Here is a 23,057-nt window from a genome sequence, read left to right as displayed (position 1 = left end):
TCACTGAACGACCACGTGCGTTGGATCTTCTCTTAATCTTTCGTAGATGAATTACACTGTATCATTTATTCATACTAAAAATGGTTCAAATGTCTCTGAGCACTATGGGACTTAACTGCTGAGGTCATCAGTCACCTAGAACTTAGAACTACTTAAACCTAGCTAACCTAACGACATCACACACATCCATGCCCGAGGCAGCATTCGAACCTGCGACCGTAGCGGTCACGCGGTTCCGGACTGTAGCGCCTAGAACCGCTCGGCCACTCCGGCCGGCTATTCATCCTACTCTAGGTCGGTCTGGGTGGTTACTAATAGGTATCATACAGTAGCTACTGTTTCAACCAAAAGCGTAATAGAACACTAATTGCCTTTTAGCCTATTTATGTTTAGTAGTTACACTTACCTGAATCCAGGTATCTGTAGCAGTCATCCATCCTCTGCAGCTCGTTCTAGCCTTCCAGCTTTGGTTTCTTCTTATAAGCAGCCACAGGATCTACAACAATGCACAGTAAAGTGACACATACTGCAAAACCCCTTTCTATATGCAACGTTTTCGATTATTGTGATCCCACACAGGAATCAATGACTGAATGGCGAAGTGTTCTGATAGCTCCTTAGAGAAGCATACCCCTACCTAATCCAAGTTTGCACACACTTACGTGATGTTATCTCCTTCCTGTATTGCGGTGTTCAAATGGTTAAAATGGCTCTAAGCACTATGGGACTTAACATCTGAGGTCATCAGTCCCCTAGACTTAAAACTACTTATACCTAACTAACCTAAGGTCAACACACACATCTTTGCCCGAGGCAGGATTCGAACCTGCGACCGCAGCAGCAGCGCGATTCCGAACTGAAGCGCGTAGAACCGCTCGGCCACAGCGGGAGGAGTGTGGCATTCGATGTCTACGCACAGGTCATTTAATTCGTGTACGCAGTGGTGGCTCCCGATAGCGGCCCAGATGGGTCCTACAGGATTGACATCAGGCGAATTTGGTCGCCAAGACATCAACCTGCGTTCTCTACAATGCTCTTCAAACCACTGTAGCAGCGTTCTGGCTCCGAGATACAGACAATTATACTGCTGAAAGATGACATCGCCGCCGGGGAAGACATCAAGTATGAAGGGATGCAGATGGTTCGCAGCTGTCACTGCGTTTTCGACTATTATCACAGGTCCCATGCAAGCAGAGGAGAATGTCTCCCATAGCACAATCCTGCTCCCACCAGCCTGCGTCCGCGGCGCGCTGCATGTTTGGAGCCGCCGTTCACCTCGACGACGGCGTTTCTGGGGGCGATCATCGACATAGTGACGCAAAAATGTGATTCAACAGAAGAGCCGACACGTTTCCTTCGACCGACGGTCGTATCCCAGTGGCCCCGTGTCCACTGTAATCGTAACTAACGATGTCGTTGGGTCAACATGTGAACGTGTAGGGGTGGTCAGCTGCGGATCTCCATGTTCAACAATGTACGATGAATGGTGTGCTACGAAACGCACCATCATTGCGCTCTTTCGACAGATGCCACAGACCACCATCAATCCTACTTTAAAGAGCAGACGAGCCTCTGAACCCCACTTTCTGTGAAGAGTCGTGAACGTCCAACCATTTAGTGGCTAGTGATGGTTTCATTGTCCTTCTGCCACCTCCCATAGATTCTCACGACAGTAGCACGTCACCATTCCACCAGTTACACCGTTTTCTAGATACTTGTTCGCATGCTCTGCGTAATAATAATCTGCCCTTTGCTGAAGTCGCTTAACTTAATGGATTTTCCCATTTGCGCCCATATCTTCGCCAGGATGATCCCCCACCCGTGTCTGCTCCGCTTACATACTCCTGTTAAAGCTGCGTCACATGGCCACAACGTCACCAGGCGGTGGGCAATGGTCATAATGTTTGGGTTTATCGGTGTATGTAGTGTCATCTTTCTCTTACATTAAAGCTCCTCATCTTCTGCCACAAATTCCAATTACTGACTGCGTATCCTGCTTTTTCTAAGTGCATCTATAAATCACTGCACTGTGACACATCAGTTTAGGTAACGAATTGTAAGTTATGTGTTATAGGTGGTAATGTAATCGAATAGTTTTCCATGCAATACACCCCGACACAGCATTGAGTCGCTATTAGGTTAGCAGAGTGTGGAAGTTCCGTCTGTCATGCTATTCCCAACATCACAAAACACAAGTGTTAACGGATGATACGGAACTGTGTAGTACATGTCAGTTTTTCGTAGGTAGTGTTAAGATCGTGATGTAACCACAGCTATCATGTTAAGATCTGATGAATGTAGGTATTACTTGCCTCAGTATATAATGTTGATGTCTAATTTACAGAACTCCTGTATCCTTTGGGCACATATATTTATACAGAATTTTTGCTAATTCTGTGGTAGTATTTGTGACTGTGTATTTCTAATGCAGAATATCTAAAATGTCTATGTATCTTCCATGTCTACCATGACCGAAGTATAACCTAAACTAGTGCATATTCCTGTATGTTACACTGGTACCGCGCTTCATTGCCAGAATACTTGGAATAAGATGTGGGAAATCTGTAAATGAGACTGGTATTCTACGCTTACAATTGTACGCATAGTGACACCGACTATCCCAGTAGTGGCAATATGTGAGCCACATGTATTTCTCTACTATTGTAGAACTATTAAGTTATAACTGTGTGGCCACATTCAAGGTGATTCCGTGATGATGTTACAAACTTTCAGGGATGAAGGAGAAGCGTAAATGTATCAATTTGAGTCAAGGTACTCTGATCCGAAAACGACCGAGTCTAAAGTTAAGAGCAAAAAGCGTTCTGATACCTCTGACAGTGAAATGTACGAGGGCGTGCTGAAAAGTAGTGCCTCCGAATTTTTATGTGAAAATTAAACCTTTCTTTAAAAAACAAACTTCATTAACATGTAACATCTTTATTCTTCATGCTACATACCAGGTGATCAAAAAGTCCGTATAAATTTGAAAACTTCATAAACCACGGAATAATGTACACTCCTGGAAATTGAAATAAGAACACCGTGAATTCATTGTCCCAGGAAGGGGAAACTTTATTGACACATTCCTGGGGTCAGATACATCAAATGATCACACTGACAGAACCACAGGCACATAGACACAGGCAACAGAGCATGCACAATTTCGGCACTAGTACAGTGTATATCCACCTTTCGCAGCAATGCAGGCTGCTATTCTCCCATGGAGACGATCGTAGAGATGCTGGATGTAGTCCTGTGGAACGGCTTGCCATGCCATTTTCACCTGGCGCCTCAGTTGGACCAGCGTTCGTGCTGGACGTGCAAACCGCGTGAGACGACGCTTCATCCAGTCCCAAACATGCTCAATGGGGGACAGATCCGGAGATCTTGCTGGCCAGGGTAGTTGACTTACACCTTCTAGAGCACGTTGGGTGGCACGGGATACATGCGGACGTGCATTGTCCTGTTGGAACAGCAAGTTCCCTTGCCGGTCTAGGAATGGTAGAACGATGAGTTCGATGACGGTTTGGATGTACCGTGCACTATTCAGTGTCCCCTCGACGATCACCAGTGGTGTACGGCCAGTGTAGGAGATCGCTCCCCACACCATGATGCCGGGTGTTGGCCCTGTGTGCCTCGGTCGTATGCAGTCCTGATTGTGGCGCTCACCTGCACGGCGCCAAACACGCGTACGACCATCATTGGCACCAAGGCAGAAGCGACTCTCATCGCTGAAGACGACACGTCTCCATTCGTCCCTCCATTCACGCCTGTCGCGACACCACTGGAGGCAGGCTGCACGATGTTGGGGCGTGAGCGGAAGACGGCCTAACGGTGTGCGGGACCGTAGCCCAGCTTCATGGAGACGGTTGCGAATGGTCCTCGCCGATACCCCAGGAGCAACAGTGTCCCTAATTTGCTGGGAAGTGGCGGTGCGGTCCCCTACGGCACTGCGTAGGATCCTACGGTCTTGGCGTGCATCCGTGCGTCGCTGCGGTCCCCGGGCACGTGCACCTTCCGCCGACCACTGGCGACAACATCGATGTACTGTGGAGACCTCACGCCCCACGTGTTGAGCAATTCGGCGGTACGTCCACCCGGCCTCCCGCATGCCCACTATACGCCCTCGCTCAAAGTCCGTCAACTGCACATACGGTTCACGTCCACGCTGTCGCGGCATGCTACCAGTGTTAAAGACTGCGATGGAGCTCCGTATGCCACGGCAAACTGGCTGACACTGACGGCGGCGGTGCACAAATGCTGCGCAGCTAGCGCCATTCGACGGCCAACACCGCGGTTCCTGGTGTGTCCGCTGTGCCGTGCGTGTGATCATTGCTTGTACAGCCCTCTCGCAGTGTCCGGAGCAAGTATGGTGGGTCTGACACACCGGTGTCAATGTGTTCTTTTTTCCATTTCCAGGAGTGTAGATAGAGAGGTAAAAATCGACACGCGTGCTTGGAATGACATGGGGTTTTACTCGAACAAAAAAAAAAAAAACTTCACAAAATGTCCGACAGATGGCGCTTGACAGCAAAACGTCAGTGACTGCGCATGACAATCGTGTACAAAAGGATGTGTAATGAGAGAGAGAATCAGATGCGGCAGCAGTCGCAACATGTTGACGTTACCTGAAAAGGCGCTTTTAGTGAAGCTGTATTATCAGACGCGTGAAAGATCTCTTAAGCGCGTCGTTTGGTGATGATCGTGTGCTCAGCCGCCACTTTCGTCATGCTTGGCCTCCCAGGTCCCCAGGCCTCAGTCCGTGCGATTATTGGCTTTGGGGTTACCTGAAGTCGCAAGTGTATCGTGATCGACGGACATCTCTCGGGATGCTGAAAGACAACATCCGACGCCAATGCCTCACCGTAACTCCGGACATGCTTTACAGTGCTGTTCACAACATTATTCCTCGACTACAGCTGTTGTTGAGGAATGATGGTGGACATATTGAGCATTTCCTGTAAAGAACATCATCTTTGCTTTGTCCTACTTTCTTATGCTAATTATTCTGATCAGATGAAGCGCCATCTGTCGGACATTTTTTGAACTTTTGTATTTTTTTGGTTCTAATAAAACCCCATGTCATTCCTTCATGTGTGTCAATTTGTACCTCTCTATCTACATTATTCTGTGATTTATTCAGTTTTCAAATTTATACTGACTTTTTGATCACCCGGTATTTATTTCTCAACATCGTCAGCCTGTCGACGAACACATTTCTCCCAACGAGAGACCAGTTTGTTGATACTGTCACTATAGTGTGTTTGGTCTTGTTAACGGAGCCACAACCTCACCTTTGGTGTACCGTTTCATCACTATCGAAGTGAAGTCCTCGAAGGTGTTCTGTAAGTTTTGGAAACAGATGAAAATCGGATGGCCTCAAGTCGGGACTGTATGGAGGATGATTGATGACAGTGTACCCAAGGTGTCGGATTGTTTCAGATGTCGCAGCGGTTCTGTGTGGTCTGGCATTGCCATTCTAAAGGAGAGGGTGCTCCATGTGTGGACGAACTCTTCGAATTCGTGCTTTCAGTTTTGTGAGGGTCTCTCAGGCACTGACATAGTTGCGTTACACACGGCCACGTTACTTGCTACAATTCGGAGCCCTCTAGCGGCAACTTGCGTAATCGAAGCGAGAAAGTCGACCAAATAATATGCGTGACATGTAATGTCTCAGCTGATATTGAGAATAATAAAAAAATATGAGGCAATAATTTTAGCACGCGTTTGTATGTACCAGTACTGTTGTACTGTTGTTGCTAGGATTGTATGGTAGGCAATAGGCTATATTCTTTTGTTAAAAACATGGCTCGGATTGTTGTTTTCTGCTTCATTATAACATTTTAACAGCATTTACGGTCAATATTTTCACAATGTATATGTAATTTTTATGTAATTAAATCTTAAAAATCATTAACTATCACGATCTGGTCACGTAATCGAAAACGGTCTATTATTGGCTGATGCTCTGGTGACGTCCCAGACTACGAGTAAGGCGAAGCTATACGTGTATTATAAGAGCGTTAGCCGAAGTTACGAGGTTTTTAGGTACTTTTTCTGCAAACAGTTTAGCTATTTAGTGATGGAAAATGCAGTTACAATTTTTAAGTAACAATAGAAAGAGGTTTTGTGAGTGATGGTAGCGGAAGCCTTGCGAAAATTGATACGTTTATGCTCCACCCATTTAGAGCGGCGATATGTGCAACAACGGACATTCCTTTCCCTATTCACTGCAATGTCATTAAACGTGCTGTCCGGCACCACAGTTGAGTGGACAGCGCGCCGGCTTGTCATGCCGGGGGGGGGGGGGGGGGGGGGCGGTCCGTGTTCGATTCCCTGCTGGGTTGGAGATTATGTCCGCTCAGGGACTGGGTGTTTGTGTCGTCTTCATCATCATCATTTCATCATCGTCATTTCATCCTCATCGACGCGCAAGTCGCCGAGGTGGCGTCACCTCACAAGGCTTGCACCAGGTCATCTGGTCTACCCGCCGGGAGGCCGTGGCTACACGACATTTCATTTCATTAAACTCGCTCAAAACTAAGAAATTTTAGAACTTTTGTAAATTGGTCCGTATGTTATAACTAGTTTGTTGACTATCAGTCATGAGCTGCGACCCGAAACGCAATATCCGGCCGGTGTGGCCGATCGGTTCTAGGCGCTTCAGTCTGGAACCGCGCGACCGCTACGCTCGCAGGTTCGAATCCTGCCTCGAGCATGGATGTGTGTGATGTCCTTAGGTTAGTTAGGTTTTAAGTAGTTCTAAGGTCTAGAGGACTGATGACCTCACATTTTAAGTCCCATAGTGCTCAGAGCCATTTGAACCAAAACACAATAAAATTGTTCTTAGTCACACTTAATGCTGATTTTCTTTCTTGAAGATACTCAGCAGAAAATCTGAACTCAGCAAGCGTTCTGTGGCGTAACGAATAGCGCAACCGTCTGTAGATTAAGGGATCATACGTAGGAGGGTTATACATTTTCAAAAGTTTTACACGAAATATGAAAATAGTCTTAATAAGAACAGATTGAAGCAGTTTTTTCGATGTGGGATGTATTATATATAGCTACACATAAGTCTTAGTCTGATAAATGGACAACAATGGCAAAATGCATTTGCTTTGTGAACAAATAATTCATTTTTTAAGCATTGTTACTAGTGAAAATATCACCATACGCCCACAGTGCAACGAGGTGTAGGACGATGAGGTTAATACGGAGAGATATAAAGCACGTGCAACATACAGGTGACGCAAAAAAAGGACTGTGATGTTTGTGAGTGTAAACTAATGTTAGCCTCTGAAGCAGACTTACTTCATCTTCATGTAAGACGCTGAAACTGCAAAAGTTTAAACAACAAGGACCCTAGCTGGACAGTACGAAGATAAAAACACTGTTTCTAATAAAGTAAAAAGTGTGTGATCACATAAAATAGAAAAAATCTTCCTGAAAGTTACATGTGTGAACAGCGATTGGAAATGTAAGCGCGTGTAAACAGAAAGGAAAACGCAATAATATCCCGTCCCTGACCAGTGTGCTGAAGTTTTGTAATTGTGATTTGGGTTTCATACGAGAGGACTATGGAGTTGTTTTGAAAATAAGTGAAAATGTTCTTTCGGAGGAGATTCGAACCAGCGATATATGAATAGCATCTTATAAAATTCGATGGTTTACCACTCTCACAACTGTGCTTCCAAATAATTCAAATATGGATGCGTAAACCGATAATTTTCACTGAGAGTTTAATATCGTTGAATGACGCTGTCCGTCGTTGTAACAGTGGGAAAGCATATCTCGGACGTAAGTTAATGATAACTTCACAGTGAATCACATTTTTAATTTAATTATTGAACTAGTGCGTCGACGTGATGGCAGTTTTCCGGTACAGTGCAACCACATTTTACACATCTTCTCATTAGCTAAAACACTCAGAATCAACTTTTCAGGAATTTTTGGAGACGTATTTGTACAATATGGTACTAAATACCACTGTAACGCATTTTCCGAAACGTAAATTTCAAAACAAGTCTTTATTGTGAATTAGTTTTATGCCAGGAGGAGCAGCGAGCTAGCCAGTGACGTCACGAGTATCACATGACTCGAATGGAGCATTTTAGAGGGCTTTCAAATTATTTCAATTTCATTTTCGTTTTTATAAAAGAATACTGTAATTCGAAAAGAAAAAATTGCATTTTAGGAGTATAAAAGACATAATTAACCATTTAATACAGTTTCCAGAAAACAATCAAGTATCCTATTCTAGCGGATACTGAGGTGAAGAGATTGGGTAATAGCCCAACTAATCTAATGCAGATGGCATATTGTATACTGACATGAGCAATTGTGGTGTACAATGTCTGTACTGAAGTAGACTGCAGTCTGTGTTTGCAAGTTGAAGTACTAACCTCAATCATCCCTAACCAAATGAAGTTGAACCCAGTGGCGGAACTTGCCGACATGATTTTCGTTTGTGGGCAACCCAGTGGAAGCAGCAAAGAAGCAGGAAGCTAGCACATGACCAAATGGCTTACACCATTTTTTCCAATACTGTTCCAACGGTTGTGTGGAACAGGACAGTTGGTACCACAGTACAACTACCTATGAGGGCGACGAACTGCGCAGACTCCCGACTTCGACGATGCCGTGCTTGAGTGAGTGGATGAGGCACTTCCAATCAGCATTTGATGAGTTGCAAGTGAAATGAACGTTTCGCAGAGTACTGTGCGGTGAGTATTACGGAAAATACACCCCTACCATCCACAGGAAATGAATGCTTTGATTTCTGCTGACTTCGGTCCTCATGTCGTACTCAACTAATGGTTCTTGCAGCGCCTTACAATCTATCCTCATCCTCCTGCATCTGTAATTTTCATGGATTAAGCGTGTTTCACCAGAGGCGGAATGCTAAATAGTCGCTAAACTCATGTTTGTACCGAGGAGAATCACCACGCTACAGCTGTGAAGAGCCATCAGCACAGATTATAAGTAAACTATGGGCAGGAATAGTCAGTGAATACGTACTACGCCCATTTCTTCTTCCTCCCCTCTTACATACACACTGTGCAGTGTTTATCAGAAACATACTACCCAGGTTCCTGGAAGGCCACTTGTTATTCGTCAACGGATGTGGTTCTAACATGATGGAGCCACACCTGACTTCGGACTGAACATTCGTGAACACGTGTATCAGACATTCCATGAACAGTGTATTGGCAGAGGAAGTCCTGTTTCGCTGTCAGCACATTCATCTGGTCTCACCAGACTTGATTTCTTATTATGGATCCATGTGAAAAGTCTTGTGTTTGAGACGCCAGTCGAAACTGAAGAGGATATCCTGGCAAGAATTCTAGCTGCCTGCGACACTGTTTAAACGACACCAGGGATATTAGAATGGGTACGACAGAGCTTTGTGCTACGATGCCACTTCAACTTTCTAAGCGTATCTATAAAATCGGTGTAACATTAGTAAAATAATATGACATATTGGTTTATGCAACAAATGATAAATGACATGTTACAGATGGTTTATGTGGTGGCAGAATCAGATATTTTACCATGTGGTATAGCATCGACTCGTTACTAGCTAAGCAGAGTGTATAAGCTGTCTCTCACATCGCAAACCACTTGTTACTGTGAGAGGCACCCACATGCCTTGCTCATACTGTGGCATCAAGCTGTCAGGCCTGCAAGATGAGTGGTCTGCCAAGCGAGTGGACTCATTTTTTTTATTTATCAAGTAACATGAGCTCTAGTACTCACAATTAAGTTACAAATGATTCTCCTGTTTGAATATTAACCAACGGAAACGGATAACGCAAATCTGACTATTAATAATTTATACAACTCTGACTGTTCACTACGCACTGGCAATACCACATTTTCTTTCTTATTTAACGGCTTTGATCATCACGTGGCCATCGCACTGAATATGAATGGCGCACACATTATAAATCCTGGGTATCATAACAACGTACTATTCGAAGGAAAAGGCCACCAATCTTTTTCTTTTCACTATCTTATTTATTCTGATAAATTCTCTAACCTAAACACACAAATTCTATAACCTACAACAATAACACATGAGAAATTCCGCCCAGTGGGCATGGCTTTACATTGGTGATTCTCTATCTTATGGTCTCGTAATTATTTAACGCTACAGTGCACTTTCTGGATAGGATGGTGGATCTTTTGCTATATCTCACACTTCGATTCTCACAACCATCATCACGAAACTTTCCTCCAGACCGAGCGGTACAAAAGGAACATGCATAACCCACTACCTCTGAAACTACCTTGCTACTCTCCCATGCAAACCACATATACTTAAATTACATGACATACACCACACTGCAACATGGAATACAACACAAGGAATAGTCACAACGTTATAATCACATCGCTTTCAGCTTTCCCACTTCAATTAGTATTTATCCCAGTTTCACACGATACTGCCCCACTTCGTAATTGTTCTTTCCTACTACGAACTCAGGAGGATATATGCACGTCTTCCTGTGCAATGCAAGCCAAGTGGCGTTGCTGGATAGACGGCTGACTCACCTTGCTTCTCTGTCATTTATTTTTAGTTTTATTAGTATTATTAGTTATTATATATTTAGTATTATAGTTTGAATCAAGCGTCACACGGAAACATAACACGGAAAGTAATATTAAGAACATATTCATCACACACGCGAGTCCTCAACTGATACTATGGACGAGTACTTCTCTTTATCTTTTGTCTCATACACAGATTGAGACTCACACAGTACCCACCACGTGGAAGTACTCGTCTCTAATTTCAAGTCCTGCACACGCCATTTCTTAAATATTTCCAACTTATAGTACACACGCTAGTAATTCAGCTTAACTTAAGCACTCGGAAGTATTTCAACTTATTGCTACACGTGGTTTCATTGTGACCGTTGGTCGCTTCCCAAGATTACTATGATCCCCTTAATATTACCTGCCTGGCATTTAATTCTCCCCACAAAAGTTCCTGAAAAAGAGAAATTATTATTCCAAACTACTCTTAAGTATCTCACATGCATACCATGTCTCCACTCTTTTGTCTTTACGGAGTACACCTAAGACAAGTCTTACCAACACTAGATCCAGCGGCAGAGTGCTGAAACATGGCCGTTCTTCAGGTCATCTCGCACCTCCGTCGAGATGGGGGAAGACCATGCTACCCATTGGTCAGCCACATTTCAGGCGCTCAAAGCTCCAGTAAATTTCATCTCTTTGGTTCCACCAAAGGTGACCAAAAGATCGTTTCAAAGATGATCATATATTCACATTCACTATCTGCGGTTAGCAGACGACCATACATTCATTCATTTCACAGATCTCACCAAACTGGATGTAGGGATTTATTTTGTGGGAGTGCACATGTGAGCAATTAAATAAATAAATTGTCATTCTTTCCCACACTGGTATCCGGCTTCGCTGTATTAATTGAAATTGAGTTATTATTAGAAAAAATATGTTGTACTGACAAGAATAACGAAGAATGTTGTACCTATTTTCAATGTCGGGCGGTACTGTACCCTTTCAACTGAATGATACGGAACTGTGCAGTACAGTTCTTAACAATAGTGCTCTGGAGTACAAAACGAAGTTTTTAATCCTATGGAGGATCGCTTACATCCACAAGTGGTGGTATTATCTGCCAGTTTTACGTTTTGACACTAAAATCTCATTTCTTTAAGGTTGGTCAGTGTTTCCGAAGAAAGTCTCGAGATCATGGCCTAAACAAAGCTATCATACACTCCTGGAAATTGAAATAAGAACACCGTGAATTCATTGTCCCAGGAAGGGGAAACTTTATTGACACATTCCTGGGGTCAGATACATCACATGATCACACTGACAGAACCACAGGCACATAGACACAGGCAACAGAGCATGCACAATGTCGGCACTAGTACAGTGTATATCCACCTTTCGCAGCAATGCAGGCTGCTATTCTCCCATGGAGACGATCGTAGAGATGCTGGATGTAGTCCTGTGGAACGGCTTGCCATGCCATTTCCACCTGGCGCCTCAGTTGGACCAGCGTTCGTGCTGGACGTGCAGACCGCGTGAGACCACGCTTCATCCAGTCCCAAACATGCTCAATGGGGGACAGATCCGGAGATCTTCCTGGCCAGGGTAGTTGACTTACACCTTCTAGAGCACGTTGGGTGGCACGGGATACATGCGGACGTGCATTGTCCTGTTGGAACAGCAAGTTCCCTTGCCGGTCTAGGAATGGTAGAACGATGGGTTCGATGACGGTTTGGATGTACCGTGCACTATTCAGTGTCCCCTCGACGATCACCAGTGGTGTACGGCCAGTGTAGGAGATCGCTCCCCACACCATGATGCCGGGTGTTGGCCCTGTGTGCCTCGGTCGTATGCAGTCCTGATTGTGGCGCTCACCTGCACGGCGCCAAACACGCATACGACCATCATTGGCACCAAGGCAGAAGCGACTCTCATCGCTGAAGACGACACGTCTCCATTCGTCCCTCCATTCACGCCTGTCGCGACACCACTGGAGGCGGGCTGCACGATGTTGGGGCGTGAGCGGAAGACGGCCTAACGGTGTGCGGGACCGTAGCCCAGCTTCATGGAGACGGTTGCGAATGGTCCTCGCCGATACCCCAGGAGCAACAGTGTCCCTAATTTGCTGGGAAGTGGCGGTGCGGTCCCCTAAGGCACTGCGTGGGATCCTACGGTCTTGGCGTGCATCCGTGTGTCGCTGCGGTCCGGTCCCAGGTCGACGGGCACGTGCACCTTCCGCCGACCACTGGCGACAACATCGATGTACTGTGGAGACCTCACGCCCCACGTGTTGAGCAATTCGGCGGTACGTCCACCCGGCCTCCCGCATGCCCACTATACGCCCTCGCTCAAAGTCCGTCAACTGCACATACGGTTCACGTCCACGCTGTCGCGGCATGCTACATCTACATCTACATCTATACTCCGCGAGCCACCTTACGGTGTGTGGCGGAGGGTACTTATTGTACCACTATCTGATCCCCCCTTCCCTGTTCCATTCACGAATTGTGCGTGGGAAGAACGACTGCTTGTAAGTCTCCGTATTTGCTCTAATTTCTCGGATCTTTTCGTTGTGATCATTACGCGAGATATATGTGGGCGGTAGTAATATGTTGCCCATCTCTTCCCGGAATGTGCTCTCTCGTAATTTCGATAATAAACCTCTCCGTATTGCGTAACGCCTTTCTTGAAGTGTCCGCCACTGGAGCTTGTTCAGCATCTCCGTAACGCTCTCGCGCTGACTAAATGTCCCCATGACGAATCGCGCTGCTTTTCGCTGGATCATGTCTATCTCTTCTATTAATCCAACCTGGTAAGGGTCCCATACTGATGAGCAATACTCAAGAATCGGACGAACAAGCGTTTTGTAAGCTACTTCTTTCGTCGATGAGTCACATTTTCTTAGAATTCTTCCTATGAATCTCAACCTGGCGCCTGCTTTTCCCACTATTTGTTTTATGTGATCATTCCACTTCAGATCGCTCCGGATAGTAACTCCTAAGTATTTTACGGTCGTTACCGCTTCCAATGATTTACCACCTATGGCATAATCGTACTGGAATGGATTTCTGCCCCTATGTATGCGCATTATATTACATTTATCTACGTTTAGGGAAAGCTGCCAGCTGTCGCACCATGCATTAATCCTCTGCAGGTCTTCCTGGAGTACGTACGAGTCTTCTGATGTTGCTACTTTCTTGTAGACAACCGTGTCATCTGCAAATAGCCTCACGGAGCTACCGATGTTGTCAACTAAGTCATTTATGTATATTGTAAACAATAAAGGTCCTATCACGCTTCCTTGCGGTACTCCCGAAATTACCTCTACATCTGCAGATTTTGAACCGTTAAGAATGACATGTTGTGTTCTTTCTTCTAGGAAATCCTGAATCCAATCACAAACCTGGTCCGATATTCCGTAAGCTCGTATTTTTTTCATTAAACGTAAGTGCGGAACCGTATCAAATGCCTTCCTGAAGTCCAGGAATACGGCATCAATCTGCTCGCCAGTGTCTACGGCACTGTGAATTTCTTGGGCAAATAGGGCGAGCTGAGTTTCACATGATCTCTGTTTGCGGAATCCATGTTGGTTATGATGAAGGAGATTTGTATTATCTAAGAACGTCATAATACGAGAACACAAAACATGTTCCATTATTCTACAACAGATTGACGTAAGCGAAATAGGCCTATAATTATTCGCATCTGATTTATGACCCTTCTTGAAAATGGGAACGACCTGCGCTTTCTTCCAGTCGCTAGGTACTTTACGTTCTTCCAGCGATCTACGATAAATTGCTGATAGAAAGGGGGCAAGTTCTTTAGCATAATCACTGTAGAATCTTAAGGGTATCTCGTCTGGTCCGGATGCTTTTCCGCTACTAAGTGATAGCAGTTGTTTTTCAATTCCGATATCGTTTATTTCAATATTTTCCATTTTGGCGTCCGTGCGACGGCTGAAGTCAGGGACCGTGTTACGATTTTCCGCAGTGAAACAGTTTCGGAACACTGAATTCAGTATTTCTGCCTTTCTTCGGTCGTCCTCTGTTTCGGTGCCATCGTGGTCAACGAGTGACTGAATAGGGGATTTAGATCCGCTTACCGATTTTACATATGACCAAAACTTTTTAGGGTTCTTGTTTAGATTGTTTGCCAATGTTTTATGTTCGAATTCGTTGAATGCTTCTCTCATTGCTCTCTTTACGCTCTTTTTCGCTTCGTTCAGCTTTTCCTTATCAGCTATGATTCGACTACTCTTAAACCTATGATGAAGCTTTCTTTGTTTCCGTAGTACCTTTCGTACATGATTGTTATACCACGGTGGATCTTTCCCCTCGCTTTGGACCTTAGTCGGTACGAACTTATCTAAGGCGTACTGGACGATGTTTCTGAATTTTTTCCATTTTTGTTCCACATCCTCTTCCTCAGAAATGAACGTTTGATGGTGGTCACTCAGATATTCTGCGATTTGTGCCCTATCACTCTTGTTAAGCAAATATATTTTCCTTCCTTTCTTGGCATTTCTTATTACACTTGTAGTCATTGATGCAACCACTGACTTATGATCACTGATACCCTCTTCTACATTCACGGAGTCGAAAAGTTCCGGTCTATTTGTTGCTATGAGGTCTAAAACGTTAGCTTCACGAGTTGGTTCTCTAACTATCTGCTCGAAGTAATTCTCGGACAAGGCAGTCAGGATAATGTCACAAGAGTCTCTGTCCCTGGCTCCAGTTCTGATTGTGTGACTATCCCATTCTATACCTGGTAGATTGAAGTCTCCCCCTATTACAATAGTATGATCACGAAACTTCTTCACGACGTTCTGCAGGTTCTCTCTGAGGCGCTCAACTACTACGGTTGCTGATGCAGGTGGTCTATAGAAGCATCCGACTATCATATCTGACCCACCTTTGATACTTAGCTTAACCCAGATTATTTCACATTCGCATTCGGTAATAACTTCACTGGATATTATTGAATTCTTTACTGCTATAAATACTCCTCCACCATTGGCGTTTATCCTATCCTTGCGGTATATATTCCATTCTGTGTCTAGGATTTCGTTACTGTTCACTTCCGGTTTTAACCAACTTTCCGTTCCTAATACTATATGCGCACTATTTCCTTCAATAAGAGATACTAATTCAGGAACCTTGCCCTGGATACTCCTGCAGTTTACCAATATTACGTTAACTTTTCCTGTTTTTGGTCTCTGAGGACGGACGTTCTTTATAAACGATGATAATGTCCTCTCTGGTAAGCCGTCAGGTATTTTATCGTTTCGCCCAAGGGGGGGTCCCTCTGTGTTAAAGACTGCGATGGAGCTCCGTATGCCACGGCAAACTGGCTGACACTGACGGCGGCGGTGCACAAATGCTGCGCAGCTAGCGCCATTCGACGGCCAACACCGCGGTTCCTGGTGTGTCCGCTGTGCCGTGCGTGTGATCATTGCTTGTACAGCCCTGTCGCAGTGTCCGGAGCAAGTATGGTGGGTCTGACACACCGGTGTCAATGTGTTCTTTTTTCCATTTCCAGGAGTGTATTTATAGCTGCCTTATTTAAGTATTATTTTACTCAGTACAGAATGTTTGTGTGCAGGATATCACTTTAGCAAAAAGAGCTTTATTCTTTTTGTATACATAACTATACAACATTTTTTGGCCTATTCTACTAGAGGTTTTGTGACTATGAATCTCTAACGCAATATAAACTACGTGGAATATCCCAAAAAATACTACATATCTCGCATAGAAGAACAGTATTTGTAGGTAACAGTAGCAGTTTATGGTGCCTTTTTTCTTATGCCCGGTGAAATAACAAGATGTGCATCACCCAGTCCACCACATGCTGATCCGATGTAACCACCCTTCTTAAGCAGATCCAAATGAGAATGGAGCCTGTAAACAAATCTTTCGTATACCCCCTCATGTAGAAGTAAACTCAGTCATTTTCGACAAGTTCACCAGGATGTTTATTTTATTTATCATATGGAAATACACATGCAATTTACAGATATATTTACACAATACAAGAGAAATATTTATACATAACAAAAGGAATGTACAAGAGTTATGGTCACTAATTATATCACAAACTGATATCCAGAGAGTCTATACAATCCAGTGCTGTTAGCGAGGCGTTGATTTTGTCGTTCCGGCATCCACTAAAACCTCTGTTGGAACATTCCTCTACAATGTGTTCAACAGACTGTTCTGCTGCTCCACAGTTGCACATTGGGGAGTCTGAGAGTCCCGATTTGTACGTGAAGGAGTTAGTTCTTCCATGTCCGCATCGGGTTCTGTTGAGCACACACCAGGTTCTTCTAGGTAGTTGGATGCCTGATATGCATGTAGGGCCTTCTAGGCCACGGCGAAGTATGCTAGTGTCGTTTTTCCATTTCTTCTTCCACACATCTTCAGTCTTGAATGGTTCGGGTTCTCGAGCTGTCCAGAATGGCTTTCTTGATTTGAGAAGCGTGTAGGATGGACTGAACAGTATTTCCTGGGCGGGTAGCCTTTGGGGAAGCTTTTCGTTATTAATCTTTTCCCGTTCGCGGGCCGCTGCTTCTTGTCGTCTCAAATGTGGTGGGACGATGCTACTGGGAGCAGACAGCCCAGTTAGTGGGGTTGATCTCAGGGTGCCCGTTACAATTCTCATGGTGTCATTCAGCTGAACGTCAACCTTACTGGCATGCACACTCCTGTACCAGACAGGTGCCCAGTGTTCAGCCACAGGATATACGAGAGATAAGGCCGCTGTACGGAGTGTGTCAGCTTGTGCACCCCAAGAAGTTCCAGCTAGTTTCCGGATAAAGTTGTCCTGGTCTTTAACTTTTCTGCTAGTGATGTGAGGTGAGTCCTGTACGTAAGTGATCGGTCCAGTGTGATTGCAAGATTCTTAGGATGAGGGTTGTTTTTAACTGATTTGTTATAGAAGGTGACGTTGAGTGGCTGGTTTGCTAATCGGTTGTTGAGGTGGACAGCTGTCACTTCAGTTTTTGTAGGGTTAGGGCACAATCTCCAATTTCTGTATAAATCACAAAGTACTCTAAAGTGTTGTGTGAGCACATTTTCTCCCTCTTCTAGGTGCTTGTTTTGATACACAATGGCGGTATCGTCAGCGTAGCAGAACTTTCTAGACACAGGTTTTGGCGTGTCACTTATGTACAGGTTGAACAATAGTGGGGCCAGGACAGAGGCTTTTGGTAGGCCGTTCTTAAGTTTATATGACTTGCTCGTTTTGTCAAGAAGACAGACTCGGAAATATCGGTTTTTCAGCATGATGGACAGTAGTGTTGTTGGTCTTAGGCATGGAATAGTTCACTTTAGCTTTAACATTAGTCCGTCCAACCACACAGTGTCGTAAGCAGGAGTTAGATCTACAAATGCTACTGAAGTTTTCAGCCCTTTCTGGAAACCAGCTTCGATATATGAAGTGAGCGCCAATACCTGCTCATAGCAGCTGCGGTATTGCCTGATGCCTGCTTGGTAAGTAGGCACTTTGCTGTCAACTGTTTGATAGCTCCTATTGTAGATTAGCCGTTCCAGTAGTTTTCCGCCAGGATGTGACAACACTCTACTAGCATTAACAGTAAATGCAAATATCTTGCATCCCACATTCATATCAGTAGTTCATCCGTATAGTCTGTTTAAAGTAATATTGTAACTCTTGCTTACACGCTGATAACAGTCTATTTTTGTCCAAGTAGCAGTCTATAGTTGCTCTACATGGCAAAAGTTTCCGGTTTAACTGTACTTAAAGGCGTAATTTCTTTAATAGAGGTAACACGTGTAATCTATTATATATAATGCTTTTTCTTTGTAAAATCTGTGGAATAACAATATGCATAATGCCCAGCCCACCACATATTGCACTCCGTCTTCAGGCCACAAGTGGGCCACCGGGCCCATCCGACCGCCGTGTCATCCTCAGTTGAGGATGCGGATAGGAGGGGCGTGTGGTCAGCACACCGCTCTCCCAGTCGTTACGATGGTTTTCTTTGACCGGAGCCGCTACTATTCGGTCGAGTAGCTCCTCAATTGGCATCACGAGGCTGAGTGCACCCCGAAAAATGGCAACAGCGCATGGCGGCTGGATGGTCACCCATCCAAGTGCCGGCCACACCCGACAGCGCTTAACTTCGGTGATCTCACGGGAACCGGTGTATCCACTGCGGCAAGGCCGTTGCCCCCACCACATATTGATACGATATAACCACCCTCTTTTAAGCAAATCTAAGTCGAAGTACATTTTTGTATATTACTTAATATAGTAAACCCCTTCGAACCTATCATTTTTGTGCAAGTACTCTAACATTTGACCACATTTACATACAGTAAATACAGATACATTGCATTCCCGTTTCGTATCCAGGCTTGTGCAATATTCTATGTGTTATTGTATATGCAAATTAATAAATATTTTGTACACGAATATTCATGGTCTAATTGTATACCTTAGCAGGTGTGGGTTGATTCCTTCACCATCCAACTGTGATACAGATTCCCCACCCAGCCAAAGTATTTACAAAGTGTACGTCTTCTTCTTCTTCCAAATGTCTACTGCAAAAACCTCCCACAAGCGCACAATGCTATCTGTCAAAGCTTAGCCTCTTATACACTAAAACACATGGATTGTGGTGGGAAAGGGGTTAGTTAGCTGTCAAATGTTATACAGTGCATTGTAGGCAGTTGTGTTGACTGTAGCCATCTTGAATACAGCTTTACGCTTACTGTATATGGTTGGTGGTAAACCACGGATTACCTCAGCTTTACCACTGTGGTTATTTCGCGAGACGTGCGTAGGCGTAAGTAATACATTGCCCACAATATAGTTCCTCTGATTTTTGCAACATTAAACTACTCCTCAATGCACAACGCCTCTTTTGTAGCGTCCACCACTGGAGTTTGTTTAACGTCTTGCGCCGACTAAACGATCCCTTGACAGAACACATCACTCTTTGTTGGATGTTCTGATCTGACCTGGTAAGGATCCCACCAACTTCAAAGGGGATAAACATATGGGACTTAAATAAAGAACCAATAAGCGCATTTGATGGTCATTTCGTTTACATTAGATCTCAGTCAAGTGATCAGTTTGTTTATATAAGGATCAAACGATCTGACAGTCATTTTTTACTTAAGTCCACCAGCCAAGTGGGCAGTTTATTTACATTAAGGTCATAAATTATGATCGTATAAACGTAACAGTGATTTCATTGTTTAAATTAGGAAGAGCACATGTGCATGATTTCTTCACATAAGAGCCAAGGCCTAGTAATGTCATTGTTTACATAAGGAGAATAATGGGTACTTTGTATTGGACCCTGAGGGCGCAGACATAAATGAGGTGAAAAGTGGCCCAGAATACCCTTCCTACTCCTTATCTCTACTTTGGTGCATTCTATTATGTTTTTGCAGCTAAGAAGTAGTTTTAATTGTAGAGTATAATGTTTGCTCTCCCTTCCTTTCAGGCATGGCAGCCATCTGGGGCGTCCTTGCCGTTGGTCTGTTTGCTGACAAACCGGTGTCACTTAACACGACACATGGCCGCTCAGGACTTCTAAAAGGTTAGAATTAGCAGAACGTCCATCGCACTGAATCCAACCAACCGATAACCTACGTTACAATATCATAAGAATAAAAGGAGGAGGGGCAGAATGGAGAACTGTAGTATAGTTTGGAGGAAAGAGTGAAATCAAATACACACATCAAAAAAAGTTTTGCATCACCCTGGTTCCCAGAACTCATGAAGATAGACCTTGACTGTGGATATCGTATCACAGACACAGTCCCTTTGACTACTCAGAGATGTCATTAAATCCGCCCAAAGATGTAAACAACCATGCATGAGCAGCGCCTATTAGACGGAGCGAGTCCGACAGTCGATCGGTTCTAGTCGTTCCACTAGGAAGGAGGTACACGGCTCGTGTTGTCTGTAGTTCAACCATGCCTAGACGGTCAGTACCGCGGTTCGATCGCGTCCGCATTGGTACTTTGTGCCACGAAGGGCTCTCGACAAGGGAAGTGTCCAGGCGTCTCAGAGTGAACCAAAGCGATGTTGTCCGGACACGGAGGAGATACAGAGAGACAGGAGCTATCGATGACATGCCTCGCTCAGGCCGCCCAAGGACTACTACTGCAGTGGATGACCTACGGTTTATGCCTCGGAGGAACCTTGAAAGCAACGACACCATGTTGAACAATGCTTTTCGTGAAGCCACGGGACGTCGTGTTACGACTCAAACTGTGCGCAGTAGGCTGCATGATGCGCAACTTCGCTCCCGACACCAATGGCGAGGTCCATATTTGCAACCACGACACCATGCAGCGCGGTACAGATAGGACCAACAACATGCCGAATGGACGGCTCAGGCTTGGCATCACGTTCTCTTCACCGATGAGTGTCGCATATGCCTTCAACCAGATCATCTTCGGAGACGTGTTTGGAGGCAACCCGGTCAGACTGAACGCCTTAGACACACTGCCCAGCGAGTGCAACAAGGTGGAGGTTCCCTGCTATTTTGGGGTGGCAATATGTGCGGCCGACATACGCCGCTGATGGTCATGGAAGGCGCCGTCACGGCTATACGATACGTGAATGACATCCTCCGATCGATTGTGCAACCATTTCGGCAGCATATTGGCGAGCCATTCGTCTTCGTGGACGACAATTCGCGCCCCCATCGTGCACATCTTATGAACTACTTCCTTGAGGATAACGACATCGCTCTAATAGAGTGGCCAGCATGTTCTCCAGACATGAACCCTATAGAACATGCCTGGGACAGATTGAAAAGGGCTCTTTATGGACGACGTGACCCACCACCAACTCTGAGGGATCTACACCAAATCGCCGCTGAGGAGTGGGACAATCGGGACCAATAGTGCCCTGATGAACTTGTGGATAGTATGTATGTCACGACGAATATAGGCATGCATCAATGCAGAGGACATGCTACTGGGTATTAGAGATACCGGTGTGTACAGCGATCTGGACCACCACCTCTGAAGGTCTCGCTGTATGGTGGTACAACATGCAGTGTGTGGTTTTCATGAGCAATAAAAAGGGCTGGAATGATGTTTATGTTGATCTCTGTTCCAATTTTCTGTACGGGCTCCAGAACTCTCGGAACCGAGGTGATGCAAAACTTTTTTGGTGTATGTACACTACCCGACTAAAATTTCCTATTTACAACATTTCATATTTGCAATACCAACGTAGATGAAAACCACAAACCACGTAACACTTCAGTTTCCATATTTAAAAGGTAATTGCAAAGTATTTTTTACTGCTAAATCAGACTTATGCTACTGGTTCAACAGTAGGTTACAGTGATTTATTAATTTCCCCTGTACAAATAACATTTACAGTGTAAAATCCATCCATTACGACCACTTATTACTGAATATATCGAAGGGAGAGGAGGTGAAGGAAATGTAGAGTCTGCGGAATGGATTGTGTGAAACAAGGATTACGAGCACACCGCAAACCCATCATTTTAGTTTATAGTCAGTCGATATTCATGACGAAACATCTTGCAGTGCTATAGCAGAATACTCCTTACTCACTATTGAACGATGATGGGTGGGACGAAAGAACTGTCTGTTTTTCACAATGGGCAGATAACTACGAATGTTACAAACAGCTGAATGTGTGTGGTGTTATACCATGTTTTCTAATTTCCTTGCTTACGGAATGTAATAGGTACGTAAATACAAAAATGTTGTTAAGAGGAGTTCTGGCTTAGCTGGTTCCTTTGTAATTGCATCAAGTTGTGTCATTCTCTGTTTCCTATACCTGTCCTTAAATAGATGAAATAAGGGTAGTTACTTCTTTGCTAGATCACTGTTCACTGAAATCATGCGTCAGCATATGTGTAGCATTAGTGCGTTTCGGTTCTTGTTTTTTTTCAATTGATATCTCTCCTGTAGATATAAACAGAATTAAGAATGATAAATTAGAATAGAACGAGGCAGCACAGTAGCTAATTTTTGTTATCAAGCAAACTGGTGCAATGTAAATTTTAAACTTAAATTCTCAATAATGTAATAAGAAAAGAAGGTGTGTATGTCATATAGGACAATCATAAATACGAGGGACATGTGAAGAATTCTCGACTTCGCAGTGGACGGTAAGTGATGCTCTTTTACCGATGCAGTCATCTTTTAGACGATGCACTTTATCCAGGCTTCTCTAGTCAGAAGATTCCATCTCTGATGTGAGCTACCGGAACATTGCCCCTCTTCCATCGGCTCAAACTTTCATACGACCACGTGCTGATCCGAACATTTGAAAGCAGTATGGTTAATACTCACATTACGTGGACACTATTCAAGTCATTGCTGTCTCGCTTAGGAAAAGAATATCGAGCAAACATAAAAGGTAATCACAGCCCTCAGTACAGCCTTATACCTTATACATCTTCTACCCTAGTTCTGTAACTGAGTAGCCAGGTACACCATGCATTCGTCACAGTAAGTGGTCGTCAAGGTCTTCAGATTATAGCA

The 23,057-nt window shown here is 44.4% G+C and overlaps 1 protein-coding gene across 1 annotated transcript in view; it reads left to right on the top strand.

Annotated features, from left to right (window-relative positions):
• The window catches only part of LOC126184824 (putative ammonium transporter 3), a 265,519-nt gene that overhangs the window by 138,815 nt on the left and 103,647 nt on the right, over positions 1–23,057 (top strand). The window contains exon 7 of the mRNA XM_049927407.1: positions 20,021–20,116. Coding sequence (XP_049783364.1) covers positions 20,021–20,116 — 96 coding nt within the window. The remainder of the gene's footprint in view (positions 1–20,020; positions 20,117–23,057) is intronic.

This window comes from Schistocerca cancellata, chromosome 4 (assembly GCF_023864275.1).
Source record: "Schistocerca cancellata isolate TAMUIC-IGC-003103 chromosome 4, iqSchCanc2.1, whole genome shotgun sequence".
Taxonomy (NCBI): domain Eukaryota; kingdom Metazoa; phylum Arthropoda; class Insecta; order Orthoptera; family Acrididae; genus Schistocerca; species Schistocerca cancellata.
The sequence above is the reverse complement of the archived record's forward strand: the minus strand, read 5'-3'. Positions and strand labels throughout refer to the sequence as shown.